Source organism: Nuphar pumila, chromosome 14 (genome assembly GCF_984573655.1).
Source record: "Nuphar pumila chromosome 14, dmNupPumi1.hap1.1, whole genome shotgun sequence".
Taxonomy (NCBI): Eukaryota; Viridiplantae; Streptophyta; class Magnoliopsida; order Nymphaeales; family Nymphaeaceae; genus Nuphar; species Nuphar pumila.
Genome location: NC_143262.1, coordinates 983,101 through 1,007,460, shown reverse-complemented (window position 1 = coordinate 1,007,460; position 24,360 = coordinate 983,101). Strand labels below are relative to the sequence as shown.

The following is a 24,360-nucleotide window of genomic DNA, read 5'->3' as shown; positions in this document are numbered from 1 at the left end:
CTTAAGAAGCCTCAATTGTAGGCTTTTGAAATCATATATGCAGGCACACAAACCACATTAGTCTTTGATTAAGAGGTTTAAGCTTTTAAGGCAGGTTGACCCAGGAAGCCTTAAAAACGAGATTTCAGAACTGCTCTTCTACGATTTCCATGAAGAAGAGTTCTTGGAGATTTAGGGAAGACAAATTGTTGGGGGTTTTGCTTTTCCCTTTGTTCTTTGTTTTTGGAAACTTATTTCTCTGTTCTTAATCTTGGCTAGTAAGACAACTGCTTTATCTCCCCTTTTTGCACTTGGGCGTAGCAGTACGGTCTCACATTAGCCGGTTTGGCTTTCGGCTCTATCGTTATCACGTGGTCATAGCTCCTCACGGGTGACAGTCCACGTGGCTCACTGAACACTAATCAATACTCGGTGAGGACCTGCTCCAACTGTGGGTGCACCTCTGTTTTGCCTGAGGACTCAGGTCATTTGGTACGACTCAGTCTCAATGGGAGGTTCTGCGGCTATAGCGGTAGACTTCTGTTGAATATTCTTAAACGCTGAAAGTTTAGATATTGTTTTGATTTATATTGATAACTGCTAAAAATAGATGGAAAAATCAATAACGGTGAACGTATTTGAGAAACCATCACATTTCAATATTACTACCTCGAGTGTGGTAAAAAATATTTCACTTTGCAATTTTGAGCCCTTTGTGTGTTCCAGCCTCTGGCAAATCTCCGGAATATTCGAAAATGACCATATACGCAGCAAGCAGGCAAACCCTGCTGTTGATTGAGGCTGGCTGATGTGTTAAATTTTTGTGTAGAATGAAGCAAGATTTTTTTTTAATCAATGGGAAAGTGCGAACGATTGCCTCGTTGCATTTCTGGAGGGGAATCAGCTTCAGACAGCATTTCTACCCTGGTTCAATGGTATGAGCATCGAGACATTGCTTGGATACACGTATTTGTTTGCTCAATTGGACCCTAGAGATGCATTAAACATGGTTCGTCTGATAGGAAACATGCCTGTCAAAGAGTAACCATTCTTTTCTTCTATGGTATGTGAAGTGAAAAGCAACTCAAGAGTGAAGGTCATAAATTCACAAGCGTCAATGTTAGGATCAGTTAGTCAACTAGGGGGCGATCAAACCTGGATGAGACGCAAAAATCTCAGGCAATGTAATCACCCTGAAAGCCTTAAGCCAGCAAACTTCAACTCCGACCAATCAGGATTGCTATTGCTGGCATACATAGTTAATCGCTCTTAATTTCCAACGTGGGGGCAACTAGGGCGCTCAGCTGCACTTCACACAAACCAAAAAGGGAGATAAAATTTAAAGAGAGCACACGCAAGTCGTAACAATATTTCCTCTCTCCTCAAAAAGATGTCTGTACTCTTAAGAGAGTTTTATTTAGACAAGGAAAAAGATAACAAATAGCCTCTCAGACAATTAGATGTACAATGTCGACAACAAACCACAATCTGTCTATGCCTTTTACCAGGAATGTAAAACGTTTCAGCCTGTACGCCAGAGATACTGTTCTGTTGACCTTGACAGTTCAGATCCTAAAGAATCAGTAAGCACAAGGTCTTGATGAAGCTCATGCAAACAGATCATCAACATTGCACTCTCCAAGAAAAACTTTGATGCTTCGTGGTGAACCGCAGCTGCCCTCTGCTATAATTGCTCTGTCATTTGCGGCCATATGTGCAATAATCTTGTATATCATTTCAATCTGCACAGAAAAAAAAAAGGTAGGTGACGACTATGCAGATGATATGGCCACACAAAGTAAATGCACAAGCAAACAATATGTAAATCATACTTCTTCTGGGGCGTGGCAAAGATCCGCAATTTGATCCAGTGTTAATGGCTCAACAGGTTCCTTGCAGCTAATAAGCCATAAAAAGAAGATAAGCGTCATTTTATCAGCAGCAAGTACTTGGAAACTTGCAAGTTTCAACGAAGTTAAACATGCTCATGCAAAAAATAGAAAAGATGACAAACTATGCATCAATATGAATGGACCCTACAATTGAATGTTATTCACAGGCAGGGTGCAATCATTACTTCCAAAAGCTCAAACGTGTTTTAATCATTCTGAAAGCTTAAAGGTGCTTTTACCATTTCATACAAGAGAGATTTCTGACCAAAAGAAATCTTTTTGTCAGTATTTTAATTCACATTTAGCTATAATAGGCCTCAATTGAGGTTGACATCCACTTCCCATACACATAACCGCTTGTGTTGATGTGGTTCCATTAGTGACAAACAATTACCATTTGATGGTCTTTGTCAACTATATCGAAAGGAGTAGAAAGAATAGAGATACAACTTTAATTGATGTAGATAAAGGACATACCTTATCCATTGAGAGTGCAACATGCACTTTTGTCCGCCTAATCATTCTACTTATCTTTTGTCTCTCAATGTTCATCAACAAACTCACCAATTTGTTTTTACAGAATCATGCCTCTACATGGTAGGCGCCCAACTCTTTCCCTTTCTCCCCCATTTCCCTTTTCCATTTTGGAGCATGTACGCCTGTCTGTGTATGGTATTTCCACCATTTTTTGACTGCATCAGGGTATTCTTATTTGCTACATCATTATATTTTATTGCTTAAAAATAACGTTATATTTTCACTAGTAGAAAAGAGAATATTTGACTCTTAAAGCATGTGTGAGTTTCCAATCAAAAGTTGACTAGAATTTCACAATTAATGGTTAAAGAAGAAAGAAAGAGGAATGTCATGAGTAATATAAGAAACTAACTTCATTTGTCTGGATCAGTATCATGAAGAAACTAAATTTTGTCGAACATAAAAGGTGCATACTTTCATATTATCACAATGGGTCCCAAATAGGTTACCTGGCCTCGTTTAGAACTGCAAGAATCCTTTTCTGAAGGGCCAATACTTCTCCTGCTGCCTTCTTCCCAGCCTCCACACCTGAGTGTATGAGAACATAAATCAGGAAAATCAGTAGTTGAGGATGTCATACATCCTACACTCGCTCTAACAGGGTCAATAAGAGATGATAGAGCAGTAAATTTACCAGGCTGGTGGTAGGCATTGATGTTAACTAGGGATGCATATATCCCAACAGCACGTTCGTAAAGCGCTATTAGTGCTCCAACTGACCTAGGAGTTACTTCTTGAACAGTAACTGTTAAGGACTCACGGTTATTTGCATAAAGGGCTGAACGTGTTCCCTGAACAAATCTACACTTTCAGAGAAGCATTTTGACAATGTAAAAAGTCAACAGCAGAAAGGTTATGGAAGTATACAGTAACAGTATATCACCAAATTGAATTATGTGGAATCAGAACAGCATAACAAGGAATATATAATGATTCATGAGAAGCTTTCAGATCATTCACCGTGCCTATTTCAAGAGGATATACAAGCAATGTTATGTAAGGGAGCGGGGGCAGTCTGGTCATTACAGTTGAAATGTTATATTACTGATGGGAAAAGAAACTCATCACATGCATTTAGTATCCATTCAGATGCAATGCTGAGTAAAACATTAATATACAGACCTGTAACATGCCAAATAGGTAATCACCACATGTAACACCAGGCTCAAGCTCCCAGTCATGGCCAGGCGGCCTGTCACGCAAAACTTCAATGAACGTAACAAAAAAGTTGTGGACGCCTTCTCTCAGTTGTTGAATGTAGCTGTTAAGAATAAAGGAGAGAAAGTGCAACAATCTATTATTTATTATATCTGAAGATAGAGAAAAAAACTAAGGTTCAAAACATAACATAGAACCTACGCATGTTGATCGGTGCTCCCTTTGTTTCCATACACAGTAAGACCCTGATTGACCTATAAGAGAAGGAACCACCTGTTAGACTGTCAATATAGATAGGAGAGGCCAATATGTAGAATAAAAACAGAATTATGAGCTGTTATTTTTCCGTTTGGTTATTCTAGCTGTTAAAATACTGTGTATATATTCATACCTGATTGATATACGTATATTTATACAGTATACGTATATCAGGGGTATTTTGGTCATTTCATAAAATGTAGTTTAGTACAGTCCATTAGGGACTGAAAAGTCTTTTTTATTTTTTATTTTTGTTTATTTAATGTATACAGTCATTATGACTGTTGGAGGACAGTCCAACTAGTCGTTGGACTGCCCCCAACGGTCATAAATATGACCAATGTTATTAAAAACATGCCTTGAAGCACGCCTCGCCTTGAGACGAGGCCCTCTGCGCCTCAAGGCGCCAAGAAGAAGAAGATATATTTAATTAGTTTCTTAGTTACGTTTTATAGGTTAATCTCATATTTTTTAACTTTTATAGGTTAATCTCATTTTTTAGTACTTATTTGAGATTTTCTAAGTTTCTTAGTTACTTTTTATATGTTAATCTCATATTTTTTAACTTTTATAGGTTAATCTCATATGTTTTAGTACTTATTTGAGATTTTCTATTGCTTATTGGTTGTTGCTTTATAGGACATATATTTTCAATTATATAATTAGTTTTTCAGTTATGTAATCAGTTTCTTAGTTACTTTTATATGTTAATCTCATATTTTTTAGTACTTATTTGAAATTTTCTATTTCTTATTGGTTGTTACTGTAAAGAAGCCCTCAAATATGGGCAGCAATCAAGTATATCAAAGACTTGAAAAGAAATATCTCTCGCAAGATACACTAAATCACATAGATTTTACAAAATGCACCAAGGCATACACTTAGAAACATCAGAATATTATTGAGAAGAGGCATGCGAAAAGCTTGAAATCAAGCTTACAATACAAGAGGGCTACAGCCCTTTTTATATACAAAAGAGTGAGGCTGGCTAGCCGTTGGGCCAGCCTCCAACGGCTCTAACTGTTGGAAACTGGCTAACGGCTAGTCAGCCCGTCAACTCCTAACAGAATAAAATAAAAAAAAAGGAAATACAAAAATAGAAAAAGAACAAATTACAAAAATACCTATATACGAAATACATTTGATAATATATATATATATATATATATATATATATATATATATATATATATTATACTCTCAAGCATATACGTATGTACAAATTCTAACACCCCCCCTCAAACTTACGGTGCAATCACCAAAAGTTTGTCCAGAAGAAAATTGAATCTTGGCGAGCACTGAGCCTTGGTAAAGAAATAAGCAAGTTAATATTTTGATGCCACATAGGGAAGATCTTCTTTAGGTACTTTTCATGAACGAAGTGACAGTCCATTTCGATATGCTTAGTTCGCTCATGAAAAGTGTGATTCCGAGCTATGTATATGGAGCTCTTGTTATCACAACATAATTTGGTAGGATTTTGAAGATGCACTCCCATATCTGAAATAAGTTGCTTGAGATATACGATCTCCATGGTAGTAGATGTCATTGCTCTATACTCAGCTTCTGTAGATGACATGGATACTTTTTGTTGCTTTTTGCACTTTCAAGAGATCAAGGATTCACCTAGAAATATACAAAATCCAGTTGTTGAGTGTCTATTATTTAGATCCCCGCCCCAATCCGCATCTAAGTAAGCAATGAGATATAATGAGTAAGATGATAGAAAAACTCCCTTATTGATGGTGCTTTTAATGTATTTGATGATTCTCATGATTGTAATTTGTACCCATATGAACTGATATAAGCATGCTGAAATTGGCTAGCAACGTGAACAACATGAGCTATATCAGATCTTGTAATACTTAAGTACATAAGAGATCCAACCAGTTGTCTGAAAAGAGTTGGATTGTCCAAAGGGATCCCATCATCTGCTTTCATCTTTGTACCAACAATCTCAGGAGTATCAACAACTTTGTCATCTGTCAATCCTGACCTGTCAATGATATCTAAAGCAAACTTTGTTTGTGACAATATATATCCTCTGTTAGAATATGCTACCAAGATCAGTCATTTCAAAAGTATTTTTCAAAAGTTGTTTTACTTTTTTTAATTTTTTCTGTCACCGCCTATAATTAGCATATCATCAATATATAGAAGAATTCTTAACAAACAAAGCCGTGTCAGTAATAACATGTTTTGAAACCATATTCAGTAATAACATGTATCAAATCAGGCTTTGGGTGCTTGATTGAACCCATATAGGGTTTTTTGCAATTTAAGCACCTTGCCTTTAGAAACCATCAATCCAGGTGGAACATCCATGTATACTTCCTCATTAAGTTCACCATTTAAAAAGGCATTTTTAACGTTCATCTAAAATATATTCTAATTTTTAATAGAGGAAATTGCAATAAGGGTTTTTGACTGTGGTTATCCTGGCAACAGGGGCAAAGGTCTCTTCATAATCTACACCATACTCCTGAGAATAACCTTTAGCAACTAACCTGACTTTATGTCTCTCCAAGGAACCATCACTCTTGGTCTTGACCTTATAAATCCATCTACAACCTATGGTTTTCTTTTCGGGAGGTAAGTTTATAATTTTCCATGTGTTGGCACTTTCAAGGGCATCTAATTTCATACGCATGGCCTTTTCCCATTAAGGTAGTCCTCTGGCTTCATTATAACAGGAGAGTTCAAAGTAAGAATGAATGGCTAAAAGGCAAGCTCTATGTTTGGGAGAGGAGTCATAAGAAACAAATATATCAGGAATCCTCGAGGTTCGCTCAGATCTACGAATGACAAGTTGTTTAGTGGAAAATTCTAATGATTCGTGAACACCTTGATTTACATTTTCGGTGGATATGTTTCTATGTCTTCAAGTGTACACTATTGGTTCCACTGATATTCCACCCTCAATAGAAGACTCGATAGAAGTTTCCTGATTTTCATAATGATCATTACAACCATAATTGGAAAGGAATTTAAATAGAAAAGAGTAATCAATATTTGCATTTTGTGAATTACATCCTTCAAATCCACTTTCATTTTCAACAAAGCTAACATTTCTTGAAACAAGGAGTTTATCATTTTTGACATCATAACATTTATACCCTTTTAGCGATTCAGAATAACCAATGGAGGCACAAGGGATAGCCTTGGAAGATAGTTTATCTCCTTTATCATTCAACACATAACACTTACAACCAAAGATTCTAAGTCTTTGGTAATCAGGCTCATACTTAAATAGTTTTTCAAAAGGTATTTAATTTGATAAAGATTTTGAACGCATTCTATTTATAAGGTATACCGAGGTTAGGGCAGCTTCAATCCAAAGATTTTTTGGAACATTCCTAGAAATAAGTAGAGTCCTTGTAGTCTCGATAATATGTCGGTGTTTTCTTTCTGAAATATCATTTTGTTGTGGTGTTCTAGGACAAGATCTTTGGTGTAAAATTCCTTCATTTTCTAAGTATTGTTTGAAATCATTTGATAAATATTCTCCTCTATAGTCTGTTCTTAAGATTTTAATTATACTTTCAATTTGAGTTTTGATCTTGTTATGATAGCTTTTGAAGGATGCAAACACTTCGGATTTAAACTTAAGAAAGTAAATCCAACAGTATCTAGTATAATCATCAATGAACACAACATAGTAGGAGAAGCCTCCTTTGAAAACAATAGGAGCGGGACCTCACACATCCGAATGAACCAACTCAAAAGGCATAGAGGAGTAAAATGTCCTTTGTCCAAAAGGTAGAGAGATCATTTTTTCAAGTATGCATTCATTGCATTCAAAACTGACTTTACAAAGATTCTTAGTAATAGGTACAAAATTTAATTTCATTATATTTGGATAACCAAGTCTATGATGTCAAACTTTGATATCTTTGGTTTGGATAGAATTACAAAAGGATTCTTTTGGAATACTCAAGGAGTTCATATAATAAAGATCTTGCCTAAAACCCCGTGATCCAAGATTTGAGAAACAAAAAGTAAGTTAAGATTTAATTTGGGTATGAATCTAACTTTTGGAATAAAAAACTCGTGATTTGATAAATTGTTTTTAAAATTTCCAACACCTTTTGCTTCCGAAGAAGTTCCATCGGCGGTAGAAACAAAAGATGCACTTGAGTTAAATTGACATTCAGATAGAATGGATTTGTGTGGGGTCATATGAAATGAAGCTCCAAAATCTACAAGCCAAGAACACATATCGAGAGTAGAGGAAGATGCAATCGATGCCCCAGATGTAGATCCTTTGAGCAATGGTTGTAATGCCTCTGTCAATTGCGATAATGACTTGGAGAGATCCTTAAGACTCAAGTTGTCTTCTTCTTACTTTGATGAAGCTGCGGCGGCCCTTTTTTCATAGGGTTTATAGTCCTTTTTGAATTTTGGACATTGAGGTTTAATGTGATCGGGCTCGTGATAATTGTGACAAATTACTTTAAATTCTCATCTATTTTGATTTTTGTTGAAGTGAGGGGGCCTATAAGGTTTGATATAATTTCCCGATTTGGAGGCGGCAAGAGCACAATCGCCTGCTTGATTGCTACTAAGCGTAATAAGAACACTATCACTTTTGCTCATATTACGCCTAGTTTCTTCTCCACTAAGCTTAGTGAGAATTTCATGAATAGGAGGAGATGATGAGGAAGATAGCAAAGAGGCCCTAGTTTGTTCAAACTTGGGTCTCGAACCATAAAGGAAAGCAAAAAATCTATCTTCTTCAACTTGAGCCCTCCTCATTTCAATAAACTTACCTTCCCATTTTGGTTCAAATTGCGCAAGTTGGGTCCAAATGGAAGACAACTCCATGAAGTAGTCTTTAACACTCTTATTGATGCAGAGCATTCGGAGATTCAGAATTCAAAAGCAGAGTTGGATCTCAATCTAACTCTCCAGACCAAAAATAGTCCAAATCAAAAATCGTTTTTTGGAGCATGGCTTGGGAAGGCCATACCATCTTTATGGTGGCTCTTCCCCAAGCTCTAAGCCTATTAATGAAGGGAGGTCGACCAAGGGGAGGGGGGGGGGGCTTCTTTATTTTAAAAAAAAAATTGTTTGGTGGCTGAAAACTCGGTGGAGAGAAATCTTGTGTGGAGAATACTCATTTCTTCTTGGGTGTGAGGGTGATCTTGTCTAGATCGACCTTGCGAGTTGAAACAAATGTTCTTGGTTAGAGTTGGTTGTCGATTAAAGCTGATGTTCGTGAGTCGTCATTCCGGTGTCAATTGCTTTCCAGCGACATCCATTGTCATCTTCATCCGGATATCATATTCTCTGGTAGATTATTTGTTGTTAATTAGAATAAATGTTTGAAGTATGCATGTTATTAAGTGATTCTACTAGTCACAAAACATTCGGTTCGATTTGTTATTTCATAATTCAATTTCCTGTCAAAACCCGAATTCCCGAATTGTCTGGGATGACTCAAAAAAACAGTCGTATCAGCCTCAATACTAATCGGTTTCTGACGTTCTTTAGCTTCCCGGAAAGCTAAAACGATCATCTACAACTTTGTAGTTGAAGCCATTGCATGAATCGTCCTTCTGCACCCTTGAAAAGTGCTGATAAGATTTCTATCAGACAGGAGTTCACTGTCACCTGTTTGGTTCAGAACACACTTGGAGGTGTTCGGTATTTTTTAATTATCTGGAGATTCCCTGCAAGTAAAATTAATTTGTTTGATTTTGTGGAAAGCTAGAACCTAGATCTAAAACTTTTGTGTTCAGAGTCATAGCTGAATCCTTGTTTAGGTGTCTCAAAAATATCAGTCTTTTACTGTTGTTGAATAGTTGGAAATTTAATTCATTTGATAATATCTCATACAATTTTCAGAATTCAAAAATTTGTAGACTCATAGAAAACTCAAAAAAATCTAAATCTTAGTTCGTTGGAAAGGTCTAAATCTAACCTACATTTTCTCAATTGGTGATTTTCGCAAACTCCACCGTCTGAGAGGTGGAAAACCCCTACGAACAAACTGTCCACGGAGTTCGAAAGTCTGTCATAGGCTCGTTTGTCTGTCCCAGTATCGAGTCCGTGGAACGGACACCTCTGATCTGAATCCAGTGATTTCGGATTCGTTGGAAAGGCGTGTGAATCGCGCACAACTTTCCTTTAGAACGCATCTGTCGAAATAGAGCGCACAGATCCCGAAAATCCTATTTCCCTGAGTCCTGTTCGGACTCATCTTTCTGAAAGCTTTCGCGCATGTTAAGATTTGTTTGGATCTTAGACCGTGGATCGGTGTTCACCGAGTCCACATCACTTATCCCCTTGTTTGATGTTTCTAGCTTTCTGATGCAGTGAAGGAACCGATAACTCTCGCTAATGGATGTCGGCGTCGGCACTCGTTGATGCAGAGTGAAGATCGGATTTGGTGATGCACTTGAGGTGTAGCAAGTAGGGGCACAACTTCCACGATCGTGCGATGTGCCAAAATGATTAAAGAGATCACCATAAACTAACGGTGTTGTACTGCTGGTTTTATTCAATAGGCTTTGAAACAAGCAATGGGAAATAAAACCAAAGGCAACAAAAGAAGCAATGAAAAAAAACAAAGTTGTTGCAAACTGACATGACAGAGAAATAAAGAAATGAAAAGAAAAGCTGTTGAATGAGACAAAAAGGAATAAATGCAAGGAAAAATCTGCAGAAAGACAAAATAATGGAGAAAGGGGAAAACCGACTGGAAAAGAAAACGACTCAGCAAAAAAGAAACAAAAGGAAAAACCAAACTGACGGCTGCTGCAATTCTGAATTCTCTATCTCCCCGCACGCAACCCTAAGTTGGGTTATTTAAAAGGGTTTGGTTGGATCCGGGTCTCGGATCCGGACCCAAACTCAAAACATGGTTGTGTGTTGTTGGGTATGGGACGTGCTCTGCATCATTCTCCCTGGGTTGGGAAGAAGTCGGCTCTGACGACTTGTTGTCACCACGATATGCATATAAATCAGACACATTGACGATAGACAACATGTAGCGATATTCCTGGACTACTCTAAATCAAAGCCTATAGATTTATTTTGAAATTGATCGTCTATAGCATCTGCTATGGCACTCATTGGAAGCATAAGCTGAATTTTTGTCCCTCCAGCACGCGGTCTTAAGGGTTTGGCTAGAATCCCAACAATACAAGCATGCTTATCAAAAACTAGACCACCTCCTGAAAACTTCACTAAATCTGCCCTGAATGCATAGTGGCTCTGCTCATCGTCCATAGAGAAATCCCTGTTCAGGATCTTTTTCCCAAAAGCAAACCCAAACGGCTTCAAAAGATCAATCATTGCTGGAGTGTTCAATGTTCTGTAAAGAGACCCGTCATTCCCAATTGTCGAAACCATAATAATATTATTTACAGTCAACTCCCAACTCATTTCGACCAATGGAAGGTCTAAGTAATCAGGTCCACCAATACGCAAATTTAAGACGTCCATATTAGTTGAAATGGCATAATTGAATGCATCAAGAAACCATGATGGATATGACACCACTTGTTGGATGGACGCGCGACCGACATCCCTGCGCAGGCCCTGCGATGCAGTCGCAGAGGCTCGTTGTCATTGCTGGGGTGCATTCGCACCTTGATAGTTCGGTTGGAGGGTACCTAGACATGGGCGACCCAGGGTCGTTGCTGATTCGAGATGGAGGGAAAGTACCAAATGGGTAGAACTGCCGCAACCTGCTTCCTTGTGCAAGGTTTTCTTAACGCTTTCTAGTCGCGCCGTGTGCTGAAGCGTCATCGGGGCTAGATCGACGACGGTAGTATCAACAGGGTTAACCGCGCGCGTGCCTAACTGGTTCAATTGCACTGTGTGCGCATCCACCTTGGATTCAAGCGCATCCATCTGTGCTTCGACCCCATCCATGCGCTTCAACAGACCGACTACCTCCTTTTCTAGGGATAGCATATCTTTCTGCATCTCCGTCAACTTGTTGAGCATCCACTTCATGATCTCCTCTCGCGCATTTCCGCTTATAGGATCGTTCCTCGCTTCTTGCGTCATGTCGTTGATGAAGGAGGGGCTGAGCTCTGATACCATTTTGATGCAGTGAAGGAACCGATAACTCTCGCTAATGGATGTCGGCGTCGACACTCGTTGATGCAGCGTGAAGATCGGATTCGGTGATGCACTTGAGGTGTAGCAAGTAGGGGCACAACTTCCACGATCGTGCGATGTGCCAAAATGAGTAAAGAGATCACCATAAACTAACGGTGTTGTACTGCTGGTTTTATTCAATAGGCTTTGAAACAAGCAATGGGAAATAAAACCAAAGGCAACGAAGGAAGCAATGGAAAAAAAAAAAGCGAAGTTGTTGCAAACTGACATGACAGAGAAATAAAGAAATGAAAAGAAAAGCTGCTGAATGAGACAAAAAAAAATAAATGCAGGGAAAAATCTGCAGAAAGACAAAATAATGGAGAAAGGGGAAAACCGACTGGAAAAGAAAATGACTCAGCAAAAAAGAACCAAAAGGAAAAAACAAACTGACGGTTGCTGCAATTCTGAATTCTCTATCTCCCCGCACGCAACCCTAAGTTGGGTTATTTAAAAGGGTTTGGCTGGATCCGGGTCTCGGGTCCGGACCCAAACTCAAAACATGGTTGTGTGCTGTTGGGTATGGGACGTGCTCTGGATCACTTTCTCTTGAAGGTAATATTTATGTGCCATGTCATTTTCGGTGAACATACCTTTAAGATATTCTCTTTTTTTAGCATAAAAGATTTGAGGCAATCTTAGTTTCAACACCACTTAGCATCCATGATAAGATTTTAACTTTTTTCATGTCCCATTCATCTAATTTTTAATAATAGTCTTTCATTGCTTTTTCTTTCTCTTTTCCTTCAATATTTGTTTCAACACTATTTTCACATATAGTAATTTTAGGAGTGGGTTCGAAGATAGTACCTCTAACATACCTCTGTAATCCTTGACTTTTTATGAATGTCTCCAAGTGTCCCGCCCAAATAATGTAGTTGCTACCATCAAGTTTGAATGGAGGGACGAAGTTGGAGTTGCTTGAGTTGTGTGACGAGAAATCAGCCATGTTGAAACAAGGAAGAAGAACCCATGATCCAATGAAAGGTAAAGAGAAAGATCACGGGCATGCCTTACGAGGTGGCTTCCACAAGCACCAATATTCTTTACGAGATAGCTTTCCATGATTAAGCACGAACAAACAACCTCAAGGCTATGATACCATGTAAAGAAGCCCTCAAATATGGGCAACAATCAAGTCTACCAAAGACTTGAAAAGAAATATCTCTCACAAGATACACTAAATCACATAGATTTTACAAAATGCACCAAGTCACACACATAGAAATATCATAATATTATTGAGAAGAGGCATGAGAAAAGCTTGAAATCAAGCTTACAATACAAGAGGGCTACAACCCTTTTTATATACAAAAGAGTGAGGATGGCTAGCCGTTGGGCCAGCCTCCAACGTCTCTAAATAGAGTCGTTCGAAGCTGGCTAACGGCTAGTCAGCCAGTCAACTCCTAACAGAATAAAATAAAAAAAAGAAATACAAAAATACCTATATATGAAATACATTTGATTATATATATATATATATACATATACTATCAAGCATATACGTATATACAAATTCTAACAGTTACTTCATCAATAAAGCATTTATTTATTTATTTATATTTTTAGATATTTTTTATAATTTTTTTAAAGTTTTCAAAAAAAAAAATTGTGAAGCGCCTCACTACGCCTTAATGCTTTTCACGACACTGAATATGACCGTTGGAGGCATTCCAATTAGAGCATGTGAGGCTCTATAAATAGAGCCTCACCTCCCTCTGTATTCCTATGCTTTTCTAAAGCATTTGATGAAGTCTTAATATAATATTTTTTATTATGCTTGTGTGAGCCTTGTGCTTTTGTGATATTACGGATTTCATATTTTTGTCTTTTTTATGAGATTGTTATTGGTCCATTAGAGACCATATTATATTTGTGCACTAGTGTACCCCTTTGTTGGCATTGTATTTGTGCAATCTTGTTTTATTACATGGTATCAAAGCTTGGCTCTTGAAGTAGTGAAAGATATCTTGGGATTATCCTCCTTGTGGCGGTGCTCTTCAACTTTTAGTTCTTATCCATTCTGTCTAGACAAGAATTCTTCATTACGGGAGAAAGAGATTTTGCCTCCGTCATCTCCTACAAGCTAAACAAAAACAATTATTTTATGTGGGCAACCGCTACGAAGAATCACATTAAAGGTAAAAAGCTATGGGGTTTTGTTAGTGGAACCACTAATGAACCTCAACTCAAATTGACAAGAAGAGAAGAAGATAAAGTCAAAGCTTTATCTGAAGAAGAAAAAGACAGCTTTGCAAGAATATCAAAGCAAGTTGGAGGATTGAGAAGCTAGCAATGCTCAAATTCTCTCATGGTTCATGAATACCATGGAGTTCAAAATCGCCACCAACATCATCAAATTTAAAAAAGCGTGTGATGCATGGATTTTCCTAAAAAACACCTTCATCCAAAAAGATATGGCTAGACTATATTATCTTCAAGACAATGTATGTAATACTAAACAAAAAGATAAAAGTGTAAGAGACTTTTATGGTATTTTATATTTTATTTGGGATGAACTAGCCATGTTAGAACCAAAATTAGAAGGTTCGACTATTGAGATGAGAAGATCACAAGCAGAAAAAAAACTTTTCTCTTTTCTTTATGGTATCCGACCGGAATTTGAGCAAGTTAGGTCATCCTTGCTTCATAGGACTTCGACTCATTCTATAAGTGAGTCCCTTGCTCAAATTTGTCAAGAAGAAACAATACTTGGAAAGCACAAGTCTAATGATGAGGTTCTTGTCGTATCAGGACCCGAAAATTTTGTACAAACATATAAACCACCTCACTTTGAAAAAAAATCAATAGAGAAGGATATAATGAGGGAGAATACAAAGATAAAATCATTTGTTATCATTGTAAAGAACCGGGGCATATAAGACCAGATTGTCCAAAGTTCAAGAAAGTGACCGCAATAAGTGAAGAACCTCAAGAATAAAAAAAAGGGGGCAAATTCAATGATTTGACAATTGCCCAAATAGCAGAGGCCGTCTCACAAATTCTTAAAGTCACTCCTTCTACATCCGACGTCGCCATATCCTCCTCTTCTCCTCCAGTTAAGTCTATTTGAATTTTCGATTTGGGTGCCTCTTTTCACATTACTCATAATGAGTCTCTATTATCTGATTGCACTAATTCATATTTTTCATGTGTATCAACTGCCGATGGTACTTCTTTAAAAGTTAAAAGTACATGAAACCTCAACAATATTTCAAAAAACTTTTTTGTTTCAAATGTAAGGGTTATTCTAAAATTAGACTTGAATCTTTTTTCAGTTTCTCAAATTTTCGATTATGGGTATAAAGTATCCTTCTCATCTAAAGCTTGTTGGATGCAAGATCTTCAGTCAGGGAAGCTGATTGGGCAAGGCCATAGAAGAAAAGATCTTTACTATATGGATAAATTATGTTTACCCAAAAACTCTTTTTGTAATCATGTCAGACATTAATTTAGATCTTTGGCATAAAATATTAGGACACCCAAGTATATCCAAATTATCTCATTTTTCATTTTTGGAAAAATTTTGTAAAGATAAAGATTTTGTATATGAAGAATGTATGCAAATGCAAATGATGCCTTTTGGATCTAGAACCTCCTTGACTAATGAAAATTTTGAATTAGTGTATTCGAAAGTATGGGGTCACGCTCCCGTTATGTCAAAAAATGGTTATTCATATTATGTTACATTCATAGATGATTTTAGTAGACACACTTGGATATACTTCCTTAAACTCAAATCTGAAGTCTTTTTGTGTTTTAAAAACTTTCATAATCTTGTTAAAAATCAATTTGAAACAAATATTAAAGTCTTCCGCTCTGACTCAGAGGGAGAGTTTCTTTCAAATGAATTTCAATTATATCTAAAAACTCATGGTATTGTACATCAAAGATCTTGTGCTAGGAAACCCCAACAAAATAGTATTTCCAAAAGAAAGTATCGTTAATTTATTGAAACTACTAGGACCCTACTTATTTCAAAAGAAATTCCAAAAAAAAATTGGGCTTCAACCGCCCTCACCGCGGTATATCTAATAAATAAAATGCCTTCTCAAACGTTGAAAAACAAATCTCCTATTGAAAAACTTTTAAAAATTTCTCTCGATTTGAAAAGACTAAGAGTATTTGGATGTAAATGTTTTGCGCTTCTTTAAAAATATAACAAACTCACTCCTAAAGTTATAAAATGTATTTTTCTTGGATATGCCGAAAATAAAAAAGGCTATCGATGTTATGATCATACAAATGATAAAATTTATGTCTCTAGAAATGTTACTTTTCTTGAAAATGAAAATGGATTTGATTTTGAAAAAACTAAGGAAGAATCCGAGTATGACTTTTTATTTGATTTGTTACCTAAATCAAATAATGAAATTATTGATGATAATGACATTGATGATTTTGAGTCTATTAATGACTTAAGTGAAAAAAGAGAACCAATTCATGATCTCTTACAATACTCTAGACAAGATAATGGAGAGCATCCATGTGCTTTTGAAAGGTATAATCAATCAACAAATGTTGAAGAAACTAGTGTCAAAAGATCTGAACGAATGCATAGACCTCCAAATAGATTTGTCTCTTATGAATACTTTTCTCCAAACTATAGGGCTTGTCTTCTAGCAATTCATTCATATCATGAACCATCTAACTACAATGAAGCTATAAAAGAATGGGTTGAAGCTATAAAAATAGAATTAGATGCATTACACAAGGCTCATACATGGGCAATTCAACCTCTTTCCAAGGGAAAGAAGACAATAGGGTGTAGATGGGTCTTTAAAATCAAAACAAAAAATGACAGATCCCTAGAAAGATATAAAGCAAGATTAGTTGCAAAAGGATACTCTCAGGAATATGAAATAGATTATGAAGAAACATTTGCCGTAGTAGCTCGCATGACCACAGTTAGGACTCTAGTTACAGTAGCATCTATTAGAAAATGGCCTATATATTAGTTAGGCGTTAAAAATGCTTTCTTAAATGAAAATTTAAATGAAGAAGTGTCCATGGATCCTCCCCTTGGTCTAACTATTGAAAATTGTATGGTTCTTCGTATTCAAAAAACTTTATATGGGCTTAAATAAACCCCTAAAGCATGGTATGATCGTTTTAGTAGGATTGTGTTGAACCTTGAATTTAAATCTTGTTACACTGACATTGCGAAGAAAATTGAAGAAATCAAAATTATGCTTAAAAAATCTTTTGATATGATTGACCTTGGGTTTTTGAGATATTTTTTAGGAATTGAAGTAGCATACTCGCCAAAAGGGTACATTTTGTCTCAAATCAAGTTGTAGTTGATATTGTTGCACGTTCGGAAATCACTGATACAAAATATGTCGATACTCCTGAAGTGATAAATGCAAAAATGAGAGCTGAAGGCAGAGTGTTATTAGATGATCCAACTTCTTATAGGCAACTTATCAGATCATTAATGTACTCGTCTATTACCAAGCCAGACATTATGCATGCAATACACACTGCAAGTCAGTTTCAACAAGCATCAATATCGGTTCACATGAGGGACATATTAAGAATAGTTCAATACATCAAGAAAACTATATCTAAAGGGATTTTCTTATTATCTTCATCATCTTTAAATCTTATTGCTTATATTGATTCTGACTATAGAGGAGACCCCCAATAACCGTCACTCAACTACAAGTTTTTTGTGTGTTTGTAGGTGATTCCCTCATTTCTTGGCGATGCAAAAAAATAATAGAAAGTGTCTTTATCTTTCACGAAAGCTGAGTACAGGGCGATGGCTACAACAACCACCAAGGTCGTGTGGATGAGATCATTACTTTTAGATATGGGTGTTCATGTTTCAGAACCTTCAAAACTATATTGTGATAACAAAAGCGTCATATATATATAGCCAACAATCACACATTTCATGAGCAAACAAAACATATTGAGACGGATTGTTACTATGTTCGAGAAGATTTATTTTTGTTTATTTAATGTGTACAGTCAATATGACTGTTGGAGGACAGTCCAACTAGTCGTTGGACTGCCTCCCTTAGAGCATGAACCTCACCTTCCCTTGTATTCCTATGCTTTTCTAAAGCAGTTGATGAAGTCTTAATACAATATTTTTTATTATGCTCTTGTAAGTCTTGTGCTTTTGTGAACTTGTGGATTTCATATTTTTGTGTCACTCTTTTATGAGATTGTTATCCGTCTATTAGAGGCCATATTATATTTGTGCACTAGTGTAGCCCTTTGTTGGCATTGTATTTGTGGACTCTTGTTTCATTACACTAGCCACTAAGCAGATTAATGCAGGATATCAGATATGATTATCTGTAGTAAGGACTTCACACAAGGCATGGTTAAATTGGTCCTACTACTTCTCCATAACTTTATGAATAGTGGTATAATTTTATTCACTTGATAGCACCTGCCATAAGAAACTTACTTGAAAAGCAAACTGCAAAGAAAAAGTATTCGAGTTCTGCGAGATGGTTACTCAGAGTTACTGGAAGCTTCTTAGGTAGGTGAGAAGCACACTTGTTCCATGCTTCTCCTATACTTCCCACACGCTTCGTCCATGCTTCCTTACAAGCTTCCTATATGCTTCTCTCACTTTTCTTTTCATGTTTTTCATGTACTTCCTCTCATGCTTCCACTCACTTTCCATGTGTTTTCTCTAAATTGGTAACCATCATTATTAGATTTTAACAAAAATTTAATTCTTTTGCTAATGAACCATGAAATATGAGAATAGTCATTGTTATTTAGTTTTTATTTGCTTCTTGTTCAATTCCTATTCAGTTCTCATATTGCTTCCTTGTTTATTCATGTTTCATTTTTAAATTGATTCATCGCTTCCTGTAAATTTTAAAATGTCTCGTTTCTTGCTTTTGCTTCCGGCTTCTGCTTCCTAGTCTGATAACCTTGGGTAGACCACTGCAGGTTTCCATAGCTTAGTTTGAACTTTGAATAAAACAACTGAATTTTCTTTAAAAAATATGCACTATCGAACTTTGAATAAAGCAACTGAATTTTTATTTTCAGGACAAACAAGAAAGAAATGCTACAGAAGACCAACATTATCAAAAGAGAGAAACATCAAGAAACATAACCTAGATCAACTAACAGTTCGATTCATAGACCATCAAGCTTACCCAAGCAAATATGTAATCATATGACCGAGATGCTAATTTTTGAACAGGGAAAAAAAGAGACAAGTCCTAACAAGTGGCTGCTGCTACATGCGATTTGTCGCACTTATCTCCCCAAAACATCCTTCATTTTATTCATTAAAAAAATTATTATATCTGGCAGCATTACAAGATGGACCTACTTGTGGAGGTTTTATCCTGGATCACCCCCTCATTACTATAAGTGCTTATGCATTAAAAATAAATGCTAAAAGGTAAGTGAAACATAAACTTTTAAACAGGTTGGTTGTAGGCACACCTTATTGCCATCTAGGTCAAGCTCCTTTCCAAGGGATTCCATGACAAGTTGCTGCAGGTATCTACTGAAAAGGAGGAGGCTATCCTTGTATGGAAGTACAGCCATATCCTAATGAAAACAAGATGGGAGAAACAGAGAATGATAAAGATGACAAAATAAAGAAAGAAACCATGTACATAAGCAAAAGCAGCAGCTAGGGAGATGCAGACCTTGGATCCAACCCCATCCGAAGCCCAATACCAACATAAAGCTAGCAAGGCAGCAGGATTATTCTTCACCTGCAAAAACATACCCATTGATGAACAAATAAAAATGAAAACATTAACGGGAGTAGATCCTATGAACTATGTAGCAAAACCCGTTCTCCACAATACAAATGATTTACTTTCTCAACAACCAAAATATTACCAGCCAATGCAAGCATGACAAGAAGACCAAGAAAAAAGATAAATGTATATCATCATTGATGGATACTTACTACAGTAATCCGAGTAGCCTCATCCATCATAGATGCACCAATAAGCATTTCTTTGATGTTGATACCCTGAGCATGCGACAAATTGGAAGTTAATAAACGTCCGTACAGATTGCAAACTTTAGATTATCAGAGTATCATGCCTGCAAAGCAGCTGGAAGTAAACCAACTGCAGACAATTCTGAGGTCCTTCCTCCCACCCAATCAAACATTGGAAACCTAGCTAACCATCCCTCTATTCTTGCTGTGTTGTCTAACAAAGATTTTTCTTGTGTAATAGCAACCCCCTGCATAAGAAGGCCATAGTGAAGATTATGGCAAAAGGAAAATCATATTGAGAAAAGGAAACATGCAGATATTTAGCACCTACATATCATCATTGACTATGCAACCAAAGATGATGCCAGCTATTTTCGAACTTTGAACACAACCTCCAACTAGATGAACTTTTGAGCTCTAATAGCAGAGCTTATCTATGAAAAACAAATACATGATTTACTGTTCCATTTGACTGACATTTGAAAACTTGCGAAGAACTATAACTTTGATTTGAGAAGTTGCTTCTAGAAATGGCCTATGGAATACTTGTACTTATTAACAAGCATTCTCATTGCATGTGGTGGCATGTTAAACCTTTTCATCCGGCATGTGTTTTGATCTGAGTCATGTATGCACATAAGCAACAATCATGTGAATCAACTGATAAACATGGAAGGGCACCTATGTTCATAGAACTTACCTTTTTAGTGTAGTAAGAAAAACACATTCTATAAATGATTCCCAGTCTCACAAACTTTGCTTCATAAATTTGTTTTGACATCTATGATGACCAATTGCTAATCGACATCTAATTTTCACATTAAGCTATATAGATGTGTTTATGAGTTCAAAGCTTGACCTTCAAACCATCAAAATAGGCATGTCGAAACTCACTCCAAATATCTTTTTTTTGTCCGAATATATGCATGTCAGGAAGCTAGTTCTTCTATATATAAAATAGATGAAAAATGGGTGGATGACTGGATTTAGCCCATATTGGTTTAGTTACTGCACAGACTAACCTCACTAATTGCTAGATACTATGCTTAAAAAAGGATACTTGTTTCCATCCTTCTTAACAATACCCTTTTGTTTTGTGTCATCTTAAGAAAATAAAGAAAGAACAGTTATAGACAATCAAGAGATAAGTAGCAACACCACCAAGTTAGCACATTGAAAACCAATCAAGCTTCAAAAACGAAAATCATCAAGAAAAATAAACCAGAGAACCAAACCTGTTTTGCAAAATCAAGTCCTGCTTCACGAAAAGCCTTCTGTACTTCCAGCAAACCGTTACGAGTTTCCGGTGTCCCTCCACTCTGAGCTCAAAAACATCTATTTCAGATCTTTCACGATCACAAAAATGTTAGAGAAGATTCAGGATAGGAAAGATCTAAACATACCTTTGAGATCACGATTACAAGGGTAGAAGCTAATTCTGGTCCAAGTTGTGCAATTTGATGGTCAATTCCAGCTGGATCTGTATTGTCAATGAACCTTATCTGCCACATGCAGTAGACTAAGACAAAGTCATTAAAGAACTCACTTAATCATAAGTACCAAAAGCTAATTACAGGTGGAAGTAAAATGCTAATGTGCCACTTTGATGGGAATGTCCAAATCCTTCAAGTAACACAAGCAAGAGTTTATGGCACTCAAACAGCTAAAAGTCACAAATACAGTATGCAGAGTGAATTGAATCATGTTGTTCTAAAAGTTATTACAAAACATCTAATTCTAAACAAAGATAAAGATGGCATAATAACAAAGGTCCTCCATAAGATCTACCCAAAATAGTTACACATTTTCCAGGCATCTATACAAGGACACCAAAATTCCAGAGTCTTGTCAAAACAAATATCTGTATATTTAAGATATTACAAATATGCCAGGATTTAAGTGGCTTCATTTTATTTTCCATTGATCTGACATATCAACTCCCATACAACAACAACAACAACTACGCCTTCGTCCCAAAGCATTAGCTCTGACATATCAACTCCCATGAATTTTGATAATCTGGCAGCTACAGAGAAAGTGCCACTTCATGCCGAATTCACTTTTAGGTAATTAGTTCCCTACTTGCATGGACACATGCAAGCCCACACTGTAAGCCACAGATCACAAATATAAAAGAGCTCTTCCAATATCAACAATTCAACACCATACCTTCAAAGGAGGATTGTCAGGAGCTAATGCTTCTGCAACAAATTGTGGCCCCAAAGATGATCCTCCAATCCCCACGGAGAGCACATGGGTAAAGCGGCCGTCCAAAGCTGATGGTGGTTTTATCTGTTTCCACAAAGTACAATTAGAAAATGGCATCAACATATCAATCAACCATGAAAAGGAAAGGTTACGATAACCGGAGGGGGGGGGGGGTGTCTCTGGGGATGAAGCATGCCCTTGAATCCAGTTTTCTTTCATGGCCAATTTTATAAAAAACCATTCAATCCTCAGACAAAAACAAGTGGAATACTTTTTATATTAAACTCATTCTGAATTAAGAAGAAACCATGTCAACCAAGCTACTGTGCAGGCAGACACTCAGGTGCCTACTGTTTAGATCAGCCTACAATACAGATAAAGTTAAAGATTTCAAGCCAGAAAACTCAAAACAGGGAAGAATAAAAAAAAGAAGAAGACAACTATGAGCAAAGAAAATAGTGGTTCCACATATGCACTTTGTTCAGAAAGAGTTCCTGCGTCTGCATTTTTTAACTTCGCAGACCATGGAACAGTGAACTGCAGAGCATGCAAGTCAAGAGTGTTGCATGTCCAAAGTCCACTGACGGAAGGAATTTTTTTTGCACCCATTAGCTTAGTTTAGTCATCAATCAAAGTAAGAAACGGAGGTCCCTATATGAGCATGGATTCGAAGCATAAGATTGGCACTTTCTCAAGGTTCAATTGAAAAGGATTGCTGGTTCCGAAAAGAACCCAGCCAAGATATTTATTTGCGCAAGCTTCGATTAATAAGAGCGGACAAAACTCAAATGCGTGTTTACCTTACCACCGATCACGTCATCGGCGAACTTGCAGATGGCCTCGAGGGTCGTTTCGATCTGGGTCCGAAGGAAGGGTTTAGGGGCCAAATGCGGGCTGCGCAGCCAATAGTGGCCGACCATCCGCTTCTCGTCCGGATTGGCGATGGCCCCTCGCTCGAGCTCCTGCATGGCCAGGAAGGCCTTCTGGAGCCTGGGCTCCATCTTCTCCACGAACTCGTCGGTGAAACCAATCCGGCTCACGTCCAGGAAGAGCCCCAACTCCTTGTGCTGGTACAGCCAATCCAAGTAGCGACTCCAAAGCGCGATCGGATCCTTCTGCAAACCCTCCATCTTGCCCTTCTTCAGGCTCTCACCCCTCGACAGCTCGGCCGGAATCTCGCGGGCAACAGAGAGTGGTCGGAAATGGAAGCGCCGGGAAGAAGCAGAAGAAAGTGAGCCGGCCGGATTTCTCGGGGTGTAGAAGGAAGAGGGGCGGCTTAAGACCTTCTTCGCCGTTAGAGTTGACGAGGAAGAGAGGCCCGAGAATGACGCCATTGGATGGGGGAAGAGAGATCCCCCGAAACAGATGATGTGTCCCTGTCGCTCTTACGACAGATGGAGTGAAAATTCGCAAGTTATAAAAAGGGAATAAGAGAAGGGAAAAAGTCTGAGTCTCGGCCCTTTCTCATTCTCTTACATCGACGAGCTCCTTTCTTGTTTTGTTTCCTCTGGTTTTCTAAAGTTAGAGAGAGAGAGAGAGAGAGAGAGTTCAGCCTTTGGTGGTTTATAGGCAGCACTCGCCGGTAGTCTTCCCCTCGCGATGAGATAATATTATTGTCTGAAGATGGAGGCCGTGCGGAAGATGGAGGAGGTTATCACACGCGAGACGGGGATTGGATTGGATGTGTTTTTTTGTCCCTTTTTGGCTTCGAACAAGCGACCTCACCCTCCCCTGTTGTTGGTAGGATTTTTTTACCTGTATACACGACGACGAGACGAGTCAATGTGGGCCTGCGGTAGCCCAACCTCATTAGTCAATCACTCTAGTCTAGTGTGTATTCTTCTTATACATTGGAAAGTTAATACGTAGCAAAGAATTGCAGGAGGTGTATTTGATTCGCTTTGCGACAACAAAATTACCATGGAAAATATCTTGCAAATTGCCCAAGCTGATAATCATCTGCTTTTGCAACTTGTAGTTTATTTTTCCTAAATATCTTTTTGAAATAGTTCCCTAAAATGCAGAAATATCGACCACTATCTTCAGTTTGAGATTTGCCCTTGCACGTCCTAAAGCCAAAGGGGTGACCGGAAACCTTGCAAGTTTTTTTTTTGAAAGGCAAGCTGGGGTTAGGCAGAGACCCCTACCAGTTATACATCTATACCCTTGGGTTTTGAACCTGCAACGTCCCAACACAAGGTGACGTGCACTGGCTGCTCCTACCAGACAAGCGGAGTTGTTCTTTTTGGACGAGCAAGCTTTGTGGGATTACAG

The 24,360-nt window shown here is 37.5% G+C and overlaps 1 protein-coding gene across 1 annotated transcript; it reads right to left on the bottom strand.

Moving 5' to 3' along the window:
* Positions 1–1,317: 1,317 nt before the first annotated feature.
* On the bottom strand, positions 1,318–23,705 carry LOC149816012 (glucose-6-phosphate isomerase 1, chloroplastic-like). The gene is made up of 14 exons (XM_089987081.1): positions 22,887–23,705; positions 22,048–22,170; positions 21,282–21,380; positions 21,114–21,197; positions 19,983–20,126; positions 19,843–19,908; positions 19,574–19,642; positions 19,365–19,472; positions 3,768–3,820; positions 3,531–3,669; positions 3,043–3,199; positions 2,858–2,936; positions 1,812–1,878; positions 1,318–1,721 (listed from the first exon to the last, which is right to left on the bottom strand). The coding sequence occupies exons 1-14, from the start codon at positions 23,418–23,420 to the stop codon at positions 1,587–1,589; spliced, it is 1,857 nt and encodes a 618-aa protein (XP_089843207.1). The 5' UTR covers positions 23,421–23,705; the 3' UTR covers positions 1,318–1,586.
* Positions 23,706–24,360: the final 655 nt, after the last annotated feature.